The 18,441-nt window shown below is 34.2% G+C and overlaps 1 protein-coding gene across 1 annotated transcript; it reads right to left on the bottom strand.

Annotated features, from left to right (window-relative positions):
• Positions 1–10,394: 10,394 nt before the first annotated feature.
• Positions 10,395–11,333, bottom strand: LOC144255125 (olfactory receptor 6C74-like). The gene has a single exon (XM_077799182.1). The coding sequence runs from the start codon at positions 11,331–11,333 to the stop codon at positions 10,395–10,397; it is 939 nt and encodes a 312-aa protein (XP_077655308.1).
• Positions 11,334–18,441: the final 7,108 nt, after the last annotated feature.

Consider the following 18,441-nt stretch of genomic DNA (forward strand, 5'->3'; position numbering starts at 1 on the left):
ATAGCATCCATTTTTTTGCTCTTTCAGGCATTTATTTATTTTCATTTACAGTTTGTGTTCAATGCAAATCAATTCCATAGCATAAGAAGTGACTATGAATCAAAGCATAAATACACAAACACAATATACAATCCAAATAGATGTACAGCATTCAGGTATGAAGCAAAGGGGCGTGTTCATTCACACACACAGTAGCTTTAGATCTGTTTGATCTGGTTGTTCCATGTAGGTTTCTAAAGATGAGAAAAAAATGATTTGGGTTATCAAGACTATGGTGGCCATATTAGATACTGGAACATGTAAGCATCAGTGTGTGACCATGTGAACAAAGGATTTCAGGGAGTGTGTATTTTTCAAAAGATTTCTGTGTTTAAAGGCAGTTGTAAAAGATTTAGAGGATCAAGACTGCTTTTAAGCTTAGAATCAGGTTCTAACTATCTAAAAATATTGACTGATAAACAGAAAGTGTTCCAAAAGTGGCGATTCTGATCCACAGTTTTAAAAAAGGATTTAGAGAAAAAGCATAACATTTTTGTGAATTTAATATGCAAGCTAGCTTCCAGTCTTCACTTCCCAAATGCTGATTTATAAATTTGGCTTCTTCACATAGTTAGTCGCCTTTCTAATTTCAAGATTTGCCATTTTACCTTCAAAGCAGACCATTTTCAATTGTGAAAAGTATTCAACAAATGTAGAAATAAAAAGCAGCATTTTGAAATTAGTTGAGGTCAATGCAATTCTACTCTTTGGAATCAGTTTAGCTAAAGGAATCTGGCACTCTTGTTGAATGAAAACATGAGATGGGAGATGCCTACCATTTGACTTTCAGAGGACAAGCAAGATTTACTCAGGATGCCTGGATTTGGGGTGAATTCCAATCTATCATTGCCCTGGCACACGTCAATTACTACATAAAAGTTCAAACAAAATGTCAAATCCAAAAACCACAGAGGAAAGAATTTAGTTGGGAAAGCAACAGAAATAGCTTAACAATGTATAACTTTTTCTAGAATATATCAGCCTTAAATTAGTGTTGCTGAAACAATACATTGAGGATTTAGAGTAACACCTGGAAGTTCCTTCTAGTGTACATATAAATAGAATCATGGAAGCTTTTTATATTACCTGTTTTATGGCCTTATAGATTTCATGAACCAAATGAAAACTGAAATCTCCATTCCACATTCCATCCTTTATCTGTAGATAAAATCTATTCGTTTTCAAATAGAGTTTTAAATGTCCATATTTTTTATGCCTCTGTCAAAGAAATCATGTCTCAATTTTGGATGTTTTCTCTTTTTTTTTTTTTTATCTTTTACGGGAAACTCCAGCAGATTTAATATTGGCATTCATCACTTGTGAAACCCTTCACATGTCCTTCAAATCAATCAATTTGGAATTCTCAACATTTTCTGTGCCAATAAAATCAGGTGTGGAATTGGTAGATTTGATGCAGACCAGCTTCTTCCTTGACATACTGGACTTCTAGTTGCCATTCTGATTGGGGGAAGTAGAGACATTTAGAAGACGGGGAAGTAGAGATATTTCTTGGCCTGAGTCTCTAACAGTAGAGATGTAGAAGAGAGAGGGAGATCACAAGGAGACTGGCTGATGAATGCAGGGCACTGCCACCTGTGCTGGGTGTAGCATTAGTTGAATTGGGAGCAGCAGAGGTACTCTGTGAGGAGTTACTTGAAAGTGTCACAACAGCTGTTTGGTTTGAATAAATCTGCGTGGGTAGGAGCAGTGCCAGAAGCAGCAGCCCCAGCCCCAGCCCCAGCCTGGTTGCATGGTGTGTTTCCCTGGATGCTAGGTATGAGGAGATAGGACCGCTCTGGGAGGATGCAGGCAAAGTGGAAAACATAGCATCTTATAGGCCAACTGACTTCAGGCTAAATAGTTATACTACAAGCACTTTGTTTCCTTTTGGTTTCCTCACTAAACAACAACATCCTGTCAGAAACACACCACATCAACTCAAGGAAATATTTCACATTCTTTTAATGGCTGCATAATCCCTCTTTATAAGGATGTGTCATGGTTGATTTAATTGCTCTCATATTTTGGCTAAGAAATTGTTTCCAATTTTGACAATTAAAGTGCACCAATGAATAAAATTGTGCATATCTATTTTTGTAAGTTTTTTAATAAAATAAAAATCATAGAATATAGTATAAATTCCTAAACTTGAGATTTCTAAATCAACAGCAAACCCACTTTCAATTAGCAATATTAAATTGTTTTCTATACAGTATTTCAGTTCCCATCAACAGTGTATTATTAGGGTTCTTGTTTCTCATCAACCTTAACAACAGGGTAGATTTTGATAGTTACAAAATGTTGGCTATCGTGAGGATTAGACACGGTGACTGAGAATCATGTTACTTTGAATTTCTGTAATTACATGTGGGATTAAATATTATTTCATAAATCAAGCAGCCATTCCCCATACAATTATAAATTGTCTATAAACAGGCTTAGCTAATTTTCTCTATTGAGTTTTTATTTTCTTATACCTCTTAAGAGTTGTTTTTTTTATCATTAATATCATTTTTTCATCTTTGCTATATTATAAATATTTCCTCCTAGTTTGACCATGACTTGATTTTGTTTATGAGGTTGTGCTTGTATTTGATTAACATCTAGAAACCTTTTCTCATATCAAAGATGAAAAGAAATTCACAGTATTGTGTCGCGGCCCCTCGCCAGCAAGGGAAAAAATGACACAGGATTCTTCTTTCAGCAGTTTACTCAGGACCTTTGAATCATGATGAGAAAACAGGAACAAGAGAAGAAAGATCATGCGCGCCAGAGCGGTGGGTCTGCCCTAGCTTAAGTATCCAGCCTTGCCAATGAACCAGCACTACGTGGAAGAGTCTAATAGGTACAGCGCAGTGGAAGCAAGCCAGAGCCCAGCCCACAGCCTAACAAGGAGTTGTTTACTTCCAACAACTCCAACCGCTGAGTCATCAGAAGCAGGAAGCCAGCGCCATTTTCAGGGTGCGGTCGCTGGCTCCCAACAGTATTGACTGTTTCAATGTTGCATAGCTTTTTGTTTAATATCATTCTATTCATTTTTTTTTCTTTTTTGCTTTTGTGTCCTGTGCTTTTGGGGTCTTGTCCAAAAAACCTTGCCTATTTTGATGACTTAAAAATTCCCCCTCTATCTTCTTCCAGTAGTTTCATAATTTAACTTTTCACATTTAAGTATTTCCTCCTTTACGAGCTAGTTTTTGGAACTAGTGAGAGATGGGATCTAGCTTCATTTCTCAGCATTTGTATATTAAATTTTACCAGCACTCTTTATTGAAAACACTATGTTTTCTCCTATCTTAGCATCTTTGTCATAAAACAGTGGCTATGGAGGTGTGGTGTTATGTCTAGTATTTCTATTCTGTTCCATTTGACTATGTGTCCATTTTCATCTCAATACCAGGCTTTTAATTTTTTAATATTTCACATTTATTTGTTTTAATTAGTTATACATGACAGCAGAATGCTCTTTGAATCATTATATACAAATGGAGCACAATTTTTCGCTTCTCTGCTTTTACACAATGTAGGATCACACAATTCCTGCAATCATACATGTACCTAAAGTAGTGATGCCATCTTATTTCACCATCTTTCCTATCCCCATGCTCACACCCCTCCTTTCCCTCTCTTTGGCCAATCCAAAGTTGCTCCACTTATCCCATACCCCCCCATGCTAATTATGTATTAGCATCCACTTATCTGAGAAAGCATTTGGCCTTTCATACCATGCTTTTTGATTATTATAGCTTTATAGTATATTTTGAAGGCACGTAATGTAATTCCTCCTGCTATATTCTTTTTACTCTAGAGTGTTTGGGTTATTTAGGGTCTTCTGTGGTTGAGTATGGGTTTTAGGATTTTTTTCCTACTTCTGTGAAGCATGTCACTGGTACTTTGATAGAGATTATATTGTGTCTGTAGATCACATTGGGAAGTATGGACATCTTAACTTTTGATTCTTCCAATTCAAAAACATGGAATGTCTTATTTTTTCTGTCTTTCATCTTTAATTTCTTTCTTTAATGTTTGTTTTATTGTGATATTATCCCTATGCATTTTATATTTTTCAAACTATTGTAAGTGGGATTTTTCTCTTTATATTGAGGTAATTCACCAATGACTTAGAGAAATGCAAATGATATTACATATTGAGGTTATATCTTGCAATTTTGCTGAATTCATTTATTACTTCTAATTGCTTCTTGGTGAAATTTTTATGAAGATCATGTCATCTGCCAACAGACAATTTTACTTTTTACTTTTTAATTTGCATGCACTTTACTTCTTTCATTGCAGAATGCTCAGACTAGAACTTCCAGTATTATGTTGATAATATTGGTGAAGTAGACATCTTCATTTTGTTCCAGATCTTAGAAAGTTTTCAGCTTTTTCCTATTCAGTATGATGGTAGCTCTTGAGTTTTGTACATAACCTTTATTATGTTGGGTTATTTTCCTTCAAACCCTAATTTGTTCATTGTTTTCATCATAAGGGGATAATAAATTTTATCAAATATCTCTTCTGTATGTATTGAAATGACCATTTTTTTTGTCCTTCATTCTGATGACATAGTGTATTACATTTATCAATTCACATGTAGAACAATCCTTGCATCTTTAGGAGGAATAACATTCAATCATGATGAATAATTTTGGAGTGTAGCATTGGATTCAGAATTTTTGTATTTTGTCAAGAATATTGAATCTGTATTTATCAAGAACATTAGCATATACCTTTCTGTGCTTGCTCACTCTCTCTCTCTCTCTATGACTCTGTGTGTGTGTGTGTGTGTGTGTGTGTGTTCTTGTCTAACTTTGATATTAGAAGAATAGTGACCTCAGAATCATTTTGTGAGAATATCATTTTCTTTATTTTTTGGAATAATTAGTATTAGTTTTCCTTTAAATGTTTGGTGGAATTCAACAGTGAAACCATCCTGTCCTTGGCTTTTCTTTAATGAGAGATTTTTGCAAAGCTCACATGTGAGGTGGAATTAATATCCAGACTATATAAGGAACTCATTAGCCAAAGAAAATAAAATAAATATTAAAAACAAGAAAACAAAAAAATCTGATTTAAATATGGGTAATGAACCTGACAAGATATTTATGAAAAGAAAAGGCCAATGCAAATATGAGAAAATCGACAGTGTGACTAGTTATCAGGGAATTACAAATTAAAAAAAAACAGTATCAATTCACTCCAATAAAAGTGAATTTCATCATAAAGACAAAAGACACCAAGTGGTAGTGCAGATGTAGAGAAAAATTACACTTGCACATGTTGGTGGGAATGTGAATTAAAACTAACATGAAAACAGTATGAAGGTTCCTCAAAAATTAGAAATAGAATTGTCATATCCTCCAGTAATCCCACTATAGTCACATATTCAGAGGAAATGAAATCAGTATATCAAAGGAACATCTGTACTCTTATGTTTATTGCAGACTATTCAAATTAGTCAAGAGATGAAAACAATCTAAGTGTTCATTAGCTGATGGATAATAAAGAAAATGTGGTACAGCTGGGCCTGGTGGCACACACCTGTAATCCAGTGGCTCAGGAGTTTGAGTCAGGAAGATCCAGAGTCCAAAGCCAGCCTCAGAAAGTTAGAGAGTTAATAAGCAACTCAGTGAGACCTTGTCTCTATATAAAATATAAAAAAGAAAAAAAAGGCCTGGGGACGTGGCTCAGTGGTTAAGTGCCCTTGAGTTCAATCCCTGGGTACAAAAAAAAGGAAGGAAAGAGGGAGGGGGGAAGGGGAGATGAGGTACAGTCTCACACCAGAATACTACACAACCTCATGGGGAAAAAATGAAATCTTGTCATTTGAAAAAGCATGGATGGAATTGGAGAATATTATGTTAAGTGGAAAAAGCTAGGCAAGTACTACATGATATCACTCATACTGAATCTGAAAACATGTGTTTCATGAAAACTGAGAGTAGAATGATAGTTAACAGAACAAGGCACAAGAAGGAAGAAGGAGAGATGGGGACTGTTTAATCATTGGGAATTCAGATACATTTAGATAGGAGTAAGAAGTTCTTTGCTGTTGCACAGTATGGTGAATACAGAAGACAAAAATGCACTGTATGTTTCAAAAAGCTGAAAGAAAGGATATTGAATGTTTTCATCATGAAGTAATGAAGAATATTTGAGGAGATATACGTTTCCCCTTACTTAAATAATTCAAACTGTACACACCAAAACTTCACATCATATTCCATAAATATAATCTTAATGTTATATGTATCAGTTAAATATTCAAAAATAAATTCACCCACATTTTCTTTTAATACTGTTTATTTTCTTTTTTTTTAAAGAGAGAATGAGAGAGGAGAGAGAGAGAGAGAGAGAGAGAGAGAGAGAAAGAGAGAGAAAATTTTTAATATTTATTTATTTATTTTTTAGTTCTCGGCAAACACAACATCTTTGTGGTATGTGGTGCTGAGGATCAAACCCGGGCCGCACGCATGCCAGAGGAGCATGCTACCGCCTGAGCCACATTCCCAGCCCGTTTATTTTCAATTTTTATATTTAGATCAATAAATCATTTGCAGTCAATTTTTATGTATGATTTAAGAAATGACCTATCTTTTTATCTTTCCAATTATGTAAAAATTTGCCCAGTAATACACATTTAAAAGTTCATATATTCCCTGTGATCTTCTATCTTTATTGTACACAAAATTTCACATATAATATAGTCTATATCAATATTTTCATTCTATTCCACTTTATGTAATTGTTAATACTTCTACAACTTGATATTTTCATTAACTATTTAATGCCTGATAATTGTAGTTTCTTGTAGGTTTTATTTTCTTAACAAATTCTTTAGGCCATAGCTGCTTTATTATTTCTCCAAAAAAATGTGTTCTACCTATATCCATAAGGAAAATCTTGTTGGTATTTTTATTGAACTTTTATTAAACTTTTAGTAAAATAAGTGAGAACCTCCATAATTTTATAAAGAATAATTCTATTGAATCACAAACAAAGATTTGTTGTTTTTTCCCTACCTTCAGAGAATATGTATGATTTTTTACTTTATCCAACAAAAGTTATTTTCTTCAAAATACAAAATCACAAATACTAGCCCATTCAAATAAAAAATAAAAGGAGAGAAAATTAAAATTAATGAAATCAGAAATGAAAGAGGAAATATTATGACAGATGCTTCAAAAATAATAGAATCATAATAGAGTACTATGAAACAATTCATGCCAAAAAATTGAATAACCTAGAGGAAATGGACACATTCCTAGTAATATATACTCTACCAAGACTGAATAAAGAATAGCCTGAACAGACTAATTACAAATAAAACTGAAGTAGTGATCAAAATATCCCCTAAAAAAGAAAGGCCCAAGATAAGGTTTTGAAGATAAATTCCACCAAAACTCAAGGAAGAATTAATACCAATTATTTAACTCTTTGAAAAAAATAGAAGTATAGTAAATACTTGCAAGTTCATGTTCTCTGAGATATCTATCACTCTAATACAAAAGCCAGAATATTTCAAGTATTTGACCACAATAGAAATCCCAATTCAGCTTTGAATAAATAATATTGTGAATGGAATGTAAAATTACCTCAATAAGTAAGTTAGTAAACAGAGAATTTGTTACTAAAAATTTCAAGTAATGGCCAACTTTAGAAAATGAATATAAATTTGTATGAATATCTAAATATAGGAATTATGACATGTTTTGGGAAAGAGAACAGTAAGGGTAATATAAAATTTAGAAAATTATCTTTTGGATTACCCAGAAAAAAATTTCAAAATTTTGTGTAGAGTTTATTTTATGTGTAAATAATAATGAGTTTTTAAAGGGTCTAATCATAGACTAATGCCAACATAATGTTAAATATTGACTTAGTAAAATTATTGAAGAAATATTTCCATTAAAATGTGCAAATAAAATTATTTATTTAAAGGATAAGGGAATTTTTATTACTATTTTACTGACCCAATTTTTAAGATTTTTTTTGAGGTAATAATGAATATCTGACACTTTTCTTTTTTTTAGTTATGATATCATATATATGTATGTAAATGTTCTTATAAAATTTTATCTATATTTTCTTTTTTATTCATATATATATATATATATATATATATATATAATCTGTTCTAGTTAATTATACATGAATACATTTTGACACACTATACTTAAATGGAGTATAACTTCTCATTTTTCAGGTTGTACGTGATATAGAATCACACTGGTCAGTGGTCATATGCAATAGGGTAATAATTTCTGGTTCATTCTACTGTCTTTTCTACCCTGCTACTCCCTCCCCTCCCTTCACTCCCCTATGCCTAATTCAAAGTACCTCTATTTCACCGTTTTATTTTGAATAACAAATAAAGTTCTTTCACTTTAAATATTTTCTTTCAATTCAGAAAGCTTAGTTTGATGAGTGAATAAAATATGGCTGTATGCATAATCAAAATGGAAGTGTATAACTCTTAGAATCTATTTTGAAAGATGTTAATTCAAATAGTTAATTTTATGGGTAAATCAACTGGTAAATTAAAATGACTTTTGAGGGACAGGTGCCACTGAGATACTAAAAAATTATATATTATACAAACTATGAATGAAGTAGCACATAGGACTTAGTGATAACTCTACCTTGAAATGAAAAAACAGGTACTTAAGAAAAGGGATATTTGAACTGGCTACTTAGAGGGCTCATAAATGTTATTATATGAAGTATTTCAAAATAAATGACAGCTAGCCAAGCAGTTTAAATAGCACGATATTGCTTTAAGCAAACTTGTCCTCACTGATACATAACAGAATCAAAATTAGTGAATCTATTGATAGTACATTAGGTTTTACTTTTATTACATTGCCACAAAATATTTACACATACGGGTGTATATATATGTACATATATGTGTGTGCACACATATATAATTTGTGTGCTGTTAATATTTGTAAACATTAAATAATGCTCAAAGATCATTAGGTGTAAATTGGCAGGTTAGAAAAAAAAAACATGTACACATAAATAAAAAGGAGGACTATAAACAATTTATAATCAATTGTTTAAATAATTTTGTCCTGAAATCATGTTTATAACCTATATATTTTCTACAATTCAACTCATTCTACAGATCTACAGAAAATTCTATAATTGTCTAATTATATATTATGTTTATTTTTCTCCCTGGTTATATTTTATACCATCCCTTTGCATGCTATTTTCAAATATATTTTGTTCCAACCAATATACACAGTTTTAAAAACTGAAATAAAAAAGGACAATCTGATCTAATGTACAATATTTTTAATATATGGAAAAAATCATGAAATTGGATGCATACCTTTGAAAATACTATTATATTTGATTCATTAAAAAATTTTTTTATTGCACAAAATTTAAATTTCTCAGACCTAATAAATTCAGCCCTAAACTAGGAATTTTCTAAGCTAGAACTTGAAGCTTCTACCATCTTAGTTTCACTGGCAGGAAGTATGTCTATATCAATCTGCATATCTGTATTATACACACCTAGATCTGACATATATGTCAAACAAATAATATTTGAAAACAAAAAGAATTAGCATTGTTCTTATTTCAAAATTATTCACAAATCATTTAGAATTTGATTTAGGTGTATCCCAACTTAAGCAGAGGAAGTTTGGGGAGTTTGAGAATTTCAAATAAGTATTACATTTCAATATTGATTTTCAAAACAAATTAGTAAGATTATCACATTTTCTTTGATGAAAATCATTATAAACATAACATCTTACATCTAAAAACTAAGGATTGTTACTTTACAGTATATGCACATATACATGAATATGTGTGAATATATATACACAAATATCTAAAACATTTAAATATACGCTTCAAAGATAAACAGTGCTCAAAGATGAACATCAAAAACTCTACTACAATTTTAATTTATTTAATTACAATATACATCAATTAATTGGAAGCATAAAAATTAAATATTACTTCTACATCGGTTTTAATAGGTCATATATCAAATGCAATATCAAATGGAACAAAATTTTATAGTCTACATAACTGTCATTCTTAAAAGACAAAAGAGACATTGAAAGTAGAAGCTTACTATTTTCACATGTTCATACAAAGAAAGCTAAGAGAACAGGGAAAACAATGTCAAAAAAAAAAGGGAGTTTTAATGGAGATTCAAAGCAAAGCTACCATTTCAGACCAAAGTTTTGAGAAAAAATATTTTTTGAAAGACATAAAGATGAATATCAAAGCAATGAAATAAATAGAAAAGGGAGAAATGATCTCTTAGAAACTGCTAAAACTACCTGGGCCTCCTTTATACATATCCATTGAATGAGGAAGTAGAATATTCATTTCTTTGAAAAAGACACAATCCTATGTATCAAATTTAAAAAGGCTTTTTTCACTTGTTGATTCCGTAAGGTATAGATGAAAGGGTTCAAAAGTGGAGCTACTGAGGTATTGAGAACAGCAATTCCCTTGGAAACAGATACTCTTTGTTTGATTGAAGGTTTAAGATACATGAAGATGCAGCTGCCATAGGAAAGGGAAATCACGATCATGTGAGAAGAACATGTGGAAAAAGCCTTTTTCCTCTGACTAGTTGAAGGGATTCTTAGAATGGTCAGGGCGATATAGGTGTAGGATACTATCACCATGACTAATGTGACCAAGAGTGTCACCAAAGCTGAGATGAATCCCATCATCTCCAGGAGCTGTGTGTCTGTGCAGGAGATCTGCATGAGGGGTGTAGTGTCACAGTAGAAATGATCAACAATGTTGGAGGCACAGAAGTCAATATTTAGACCTAAGATAAGTGGTGGGAAGATGACAAAAAAGCCAGCAAGCCAACAACTGAGGACCAGCTGAATGCAGATTTTGCTGTTCATGATGGTCATGTAATGAAGGGGCCTACAGATGGCCACATAGCGGTCATAGGACATAGCTGCCAACAAGTAAAATTCTGATGCTCCAAGTAGGAAGGCAAAAAACACTTGAGTAACACAACTGGCATAGGAAATGGTCTTGTCCCCAGTTGCCATAATAGCCAGCAATTTAGGGATGCATGTAGTAGTATAGGAAATTTCTAAGAAGGAGAAATTCCGAAGGAAAAAATACATGGGGGTCTTCAGGTCCGTATCTACCAGGGTAAGTGTGATGATGGTGAGATTGCCAGTGACACTCAGCAAGTAGGTAAGAAGCAGGAAGACAAATAACACAACTTTCAATTCTGGGTCATCAGTCAAACCTGCCAGGATGAACACTGTCAGTCTTGTGTGGTTTCTCATTATGGTGCTCTGACATTCACCAGTTCTGAACAGAAAACAAATAATAATAATCTCTACAGAAAAATAACAGCAATAATTAGTGTGGAGGTGACATTAACAGTGGTTTTTCATGGAGAGCAAAATATAATCGTCATTGCTGTACTAAAGATGATTCTGTCAGGAAGAATAATAGTTTGTATTTTCAAATTGCAGGCAGAGAACAAATACATCAACTTGCAATTGTACTGAAGAATAATCCATATAAGGGTAGTAACTGTTAATTCTGTTTATGTGAACACAAGGAAATTTTATAAAACAAAATTAAAAGAATTTAAAGAGAGAAAAATGTTTTTGCTTTCTTGAGAACACACAAGAGTTGGAATTGCGTGTCATTTTCCTGTTCAATTAAAGAAGTTCACCTCAAAAAAGTTCAAGAATTTTGCATAATAAAATAAAGTTATGCCTACCAAATGAAATGCAAAAGTACTCTTTTACTTAAGACAAACACAGAAACACAGACACACACAGTCCTGTAGTTCCATCTACAGGACTAGGAGATGTTCACTATTACATTCAACCAAACAATCTTAAGGGCATAATTCTTTTCTCATTTACTTCCACAGTTGAGACCCAGGTTCAAAATGATGCACAGGAAATAATTCCATTTACTCTTAGTATTGGCATTGTCTCATTTTCTGTGGTCTCCCCAACCTTCCTGCTCTGTAACCCAGTACCAAATTAACAGGAACTCTCTGATAGTGTGTGTAGTAAGCCACTGAAGTTCTCCTCTGGGATTGTGGTTCTGAGAATGGACCAAGTAAATTGAATAGTGAGACACCTGAATATACGGACAAAGAGCAATATATACATGTGGATTTAGGAAGCTCTGTAAACCAGGAGAAGTGAAGACAAAACGAAACTTAAACCTAGACACATAAGAATGAGTTTTAGGAATAAGATAATGAGCTTAATTATCCTAAGATAATTAGTGAATATAATGGGAAAAAATTAAAGATAGACATATATAAATTAGTAAATAAATATCGTAAGGGAGACAGGTTCACTAATAAAATTTATCTCCATATGCTTCTAGTTATTTTAGTTACATTTTTGTTCTTTGTCTAAAATAGATATTGAAAACATGAACAATTTTGAGTTCAGCCCTGGCCTAAAAATAAAAACAATAGTTGATAAATTCCAAAACATAAGGAATCACAAAACAGCACTGACACAAATTATAGGCAGGCATGCAGTTTCCTGTCGTGAGAATATTCAAATGTCCAACTAACAGGCAGCTAAAGAGATATTAATAAATAGTTATTTTCTACATCTAGCATATATTGAGACAGTGAAATTAAGAAATAAAATTGTGTTTGTACAGCTACTACATTGGAGATCTAGTATTTAAGTTAATGATATCTCCAGGGAAAAGTTTCTTCCTGCATATCTTCATCATCACATGCATAAAATATTTACAGTTTCATGATAGGCATGGCGTTATATGATAGTGCATGTAATTACTTGCAACCTGCAAAGCACACATTAGGATTAGGAAAGCATATATTCAAATAAAAATAGACATATAAGGGCAAATAAAACTGTTTTGTTATAATATCTAATGAAGTATACAGGAGGAATTTGAATTCTAAAGTAGGTCTTATAGGGAGAAAAAGAAATGAGACAAAATATTCTTAGCAGAGAGGGTCAGCTGAACAGAAAATAAAAGGAAAACTTTAATATATTAGAACAAGGAGTGGAATTCAGCTGCTAAAACTATGCATGTTAGTAATGTTCACAAACAACGGAAAGCAATGACTGTTATGTTTGTTGGAAATTTATTCATATTCATATGATTTTGGAACAATCTATTATAAAATTTTCCTTATTTATGCAGATTAATGACATAATCAATGGCAAGAGTTGTCAAAATCCATACATCTAAAACACATAAATTAAAATTTCATCATATCAAATCATTTCATTGTTCAACTTCAACACTCATTCACAAATTATCCCTTAACATACACTATAAAGAGAAAATTCATATTCAAAGTCAGGCCTCTGAATGTAATTTTTTTTAGTTGTCTTAACTATCATGATAACAGATGAATTTAAAAACAGAAAGAGCTTTTCAACTAAATTATCATGGTATTCTATGGACTATATTCATTGTTTTTCCCTATATCAAAATTTAAAGATTAGGGTTACAAAAAAGGTTAATGACAATGATAAATAACTGAACAGAACCAAATGATTTAATGATAAATACACTTCTAATTGGAAATGTCATTTTTAACTCTTACAAATGTTAATTATTTTGATCTTTTGAAATCCTAAAGCAATGCCAAAAAAAAATCTTTAAAATGCAAACATCAAAATAAAACACAAATTTTTTGGTGGTGGTAGGGGGTGGGTACTGAAGATTGAACCCCGGGGTGTTTTACCACAGAGCTACATCTCCAGCCCTTTTTACATTTTGAGACAGGATCTCACTATGTTGCTGAGAGTCTCACTAAATTGCAGAGGCTGGTTTCAAATTTATAATCTTTCTGTCTCAGCCTCTGAAACTACTGGGATTACAGGCATGCAGCAACATACCCAGATGAAACAAATGTATTTTAAGGTCATAAAGACACAAGTTTATTGAGATAAAATCATCTGAACCTTGATATTTAACAATTTTACCATACTGAATTGAGCTTGCAAACATTCCACTTCTCTCTGCATGTTCTTATCTGGGATAGTTTCTTCTCCCTTATCTGGGATAGTTTCTTCTCACCTGAAAACGGCACTCTTGGAGATGATTTAATTAGTTGTTTTATGGCATTACCACTAGTGTATTAAATCTCCCCTTCTCTGTAATTTATTTATTCATGTACTGAATCCTTTTCTACACATCACCCACACTGCCATATAAAATAAATCAATCCTGATCCCTTGACTATTTATACTTTCCATGCCCTGAATGAAAATAGCTAGACTATGAAGAATTCTCAAGATGATAAGCAATCCAAGAACCATTTCCCTAGAGGTTTTATATTATAAAAGCAGTCTCCCCAAGCACTCTACATTTTTAAAAACAAAATTTATATGAAACAGAGACTAAGATATATCTCCAGAGAATTCAGTATAGATGGCTTTAATATGTGTTTGCCTATCCATTTATGGAAAGGAAACATTTATTTTTTTTTTCAGAAAGCCACCTAAATGCACATAATTATTCAGATGATAGCTTAGCCATGCCTCCAGCATCACTTCCCTGATGACTGGTATGCCTTGAAGTTCCTAATTCAGTATCTTGAATTTGGGGGCAGTGAGTGAATGCAGTTGATTGAATCTATTTCTTCAAGTCTTTCGTCATGTGCCATGGTCATCTCCAGTTAGTGACTGAGAATCGTATTGGGGAGGATATCTGTGCTGTTTGGCCTGGAGGGTGGGTGGGTTTGGGGAACATGTAGATGTTGGAGTAGCCCCCTATTGTCTCTGTTATCCTAAAAGAGCCTTCAGACACTTAAATTTAAGTCTGACATCATATAGTCCAACCCAACAATTAAATGTAAGTTTCTTGAAATAGTTTGATAGTTCTGCATGGGAAGTTTTCTTCTAGAGGAAGCCCCCGAAACAGGTTTTTCTTTTTTTTAAATCTTTTCAAAATTCAGGAATGGTCCTGTGATCTTAGGGGCCCATGAAAAGAAAGAGAGCCACTGTAATTCTTTATTCTTATATAGGGGACACACAAGGGGAGGTTTCATGGAACATTCTATCCCAAAAAGGGCAAAGGGGTAGGACTACAAAGGAACAGGTTAGTGTAACTCAATCCCATTGGGTAATGCCAACTCCTGGTGCCACACCTCATTATCCAAGAGGAGGTACAGGGAGCAATAATTGTTTAGTATCTTGCTCAGAACTCAAAGGTGTGTATTTCCAGAACAGCTCCCTTCTTTCTTTGAAAAAGTAGGTGATGAGTCACTATCACAAGCTCCTGAATTCTTGTTCTGAAGGCATGACATCCTGGCAGCTCAACAGAGCTATAAGCACCATAGCTGGAGACTTAGGTCTTCCTTGCTGCTGGATCATCTGCTCAGCCTGCAGCCTCAGATTCTTCAGCAGCTTCCATGAGGGTAGCTTCACGATTGGGTCTCTCTGGGCCATCTTCTTTCCCCTCATCCTTTGAAGGTTCCTCTTCTTGCTGGGAGTCAGAGCTAACATCTCTTGATTGATCCGAAGATGTTTGAACCTTGGATTTAGGCCCTTGTCTTTCCAAAATCTGGGGATAGCTCTAAAGAAAAAAAATTGTAAGTACTTCTCCCCAAGACCTCTAATATCTAAATTATTTACTCCTCAAGTAGGAGTGATACCTGTCTTGGAGATGAGGAACACGTCCTTGTTCCCCAGTGTTGGAGATTAAACACTGAGAAACACTGAAGCCAGCGCAGAAAGCAAGTTTAATGAAAAAAATATAGAGACAGACTTCTTTGGGGAAAAGGGGCCCCAAAGCTGGATGTCCATGGGAGGGGGTATATTTTTATAGACTCCTTTATAGCTCCTTTATAGATTCCAGAACCCCCCTTTTAATTATTCCCTTCATTTTCTTCTCCCTCTAAGTGTCTAAGGGCAGGAAGAAGCAGGAGATGGAAATTAATTGTTAGCAACACAGAGTGCCCAGGAGCATGATCACAGAGGTTGACACCCATTGTCCTCTGTTGGGTAGCAGGTCCTCATTTTCTCTTTACCCCCATCAGCAATATCTACACTCACTGCCTGGCCTTTGCCCCTGATTAGGCCATGTGGGGCTGCAGGCAGATTGCTTTTTTGGCAAAGAAAGCCCGTGGGGGGGTTGGTACAATGCCATTTTATAGAACTATTCTCTTAACCTCTTGTTAAGAGATCCTCATCCCTCTGTCCCCTTACAACAGGTTTTACTCTATTTCCACTTCCACAAAATGTGGGAGGTTAATTCCAGGTGTTAAAGTTATATCTTTTTATTTTGTTTGTTTGGTTTTTCCTCTGTCATACCTTTGGTAAATCAGAACTTTCATTTGGAAGGTAAATAAATGACAAGGTCATGTTGATCAAAGTTAACTAAAATAAAGTGTGAGTTCCTTAGACACTTCTCACAGTCTCTTTTTTGATGCTGTAACAGAGTATCTGAAGACTGAGTAATTTTTAAAGGAAAGAGATTTATTTTGGCTCATGATTCTGGAGTGTAGGAAGTCCAAGATCAAATAACTGCCGGAGGGGAGGAACTCATACTCATTAAACTCATGACAGAAAGCAGAAAAGCAAGTGGCCCTATCAGGAGAGAAGAAAGAGAATTAAGTGCCCACATAAGAAGCCTATTTCTGTGATAAAGGGATTCAGCTATTCATGAGGTCTCTGAAAATATGGCTCAAATCCATCCCATCAGACTCAACCTTTCAACACTGCTAAATTGAGAAATTAAGTTTCCAACACTTGGGCTTTGGGGGAACACACTTAAAACAATAGTATCTACCTTGTGTCCAGATTACAACCCTGAGGCTATGCTAACCAAATCCAACTGGGTTTGCTGTTAAGGGAAAGAAAAAAAATACTTAATTCCCAGGAGTGATCAAAATGCCATTTACCGGCAAATGCTTTTTGTTTGGTTCTTTTTCAGAACCTCTATTTCCTTCTTTTGGAAAAAAAATATCTTTTAGTGCTGACAGACCTTTATTTTATTCATTTATTTATATGCAGCACTGAGAATTGAACCCAGTGCCTCACACATGTGAGGCAAGCACTCTACCATTGAGCCACAGCCCCAGCCCCATCTATCTCCTTCTTGATGTCTCATAAATATCCTGTACTGATTGATTTCCTTAATTTGTTCAGTTGTTTTTCTGTGTTCTCTTGGAATTCATTGTTCATTTTTTATAACCTTTATTTTGAATTCCTTATCTAATATTTAATTTACTTTAACATCTTTTGCTAGTAAATTATAAACTTTAGAAGGTGTTTGTTTTAACTTTTTTTCATATTCTCATTTCCTTGTGTTAGATTTTATGCATTTGTTTGCATGAATTTCTCTTCCATTGTGACCTTTTTAGGTCACAGCTTTCTCTTGCAAAGACTCCTAGAGTGATCTAGAGTGATATCCCCTGTATGAGTGCCATTCACAGTCTTTATGTTAATTATATTTATTTATTCATTTATTTATTGCTGTGGGAAATACCTAGACTGATTCTATAGTTGGCTACTGTAAGTTGTGCTGCTACAAACATGGGTATGCATGTATCACTTCAGTATAATTTTGGAGGCCATCATCGCCAGTGATTTGAGTTACCTCCCTGGCTGGGCGAGAGGCGATTAGACACATCCTTGTGTCCAGAGCTTTCCCCACCCTTCTCAGGTCCAAGGGCTTGTCCATGTGGAGGCATGTATGGCCACTACCCGAAGAAGAGTCAATCTCAATCATTGCACCTGACCTTGGGACACTATCCCCCTTAATCTTCATTACATGGGATTTTCCCCAGAATTTTTTGTTCCCCAATAAAAGTCTACTCCCTGGCGTGTTCTCTCTCTCTCTCTCTCTCTCTCTCTCTCTCTCTCTCTCTCTCTCTCTCTCTCTCTCTCTCTCCTCTTCAGTAAACCTCACTACTCTAATAGGTAGCTGGAGGCTGGAGCTAGGAGAAGCCGTCCTGGAGCTGGTTTAAAGGTAATTAGAGCCTGTCTCATTAATTCAAAACTCCCTTCAGGTTTCTCATGTAGATGAACCTTCATTTATGAAGCTTGTGCTGGCCTTGGTCTAAATATAATGACTTTAATTGAGGGAAATGAAGATCAAAACCACTCTTGAGATTTTATGTCACCCTAGTTAAAATGGCACCCATACATAATATCAATAATAATCAATGCTTGGTGAGGATATGGGTACAAAGGAACTATTTTAGTCAACTTTTACTCAGCTGTGACCAAAAGACCCGACCACAACAATTTTATAGGAGGAAATGTTTATTTTGCTCATAGTTGCATGTCTGCCCATAAACCACCAAGTTCATTGCACTGTGCCCAAAGTGAGGCAGATCATGGTAGCAGGGTATGGTGAAGGAAAGCAGCTCAGGACATGAGCATCAGGAAAAAGTGTGAACCACATAACAATGGCATGCTC

Source organism: Urocitellus parryii, chromosome 5 (assembly GCF_045843805.1).
Source record: "Urocitellus parryii isolate mUroPar1 chromosome 5, mUroPar1.hap1, whole genome shotgun sequence".
Lineage (NCBI taxonomy): Eukaryota > Metazoa > Chordata > Mammalia > Rodentia > Sciuridae > Urocitellus > Urocitellus parryii.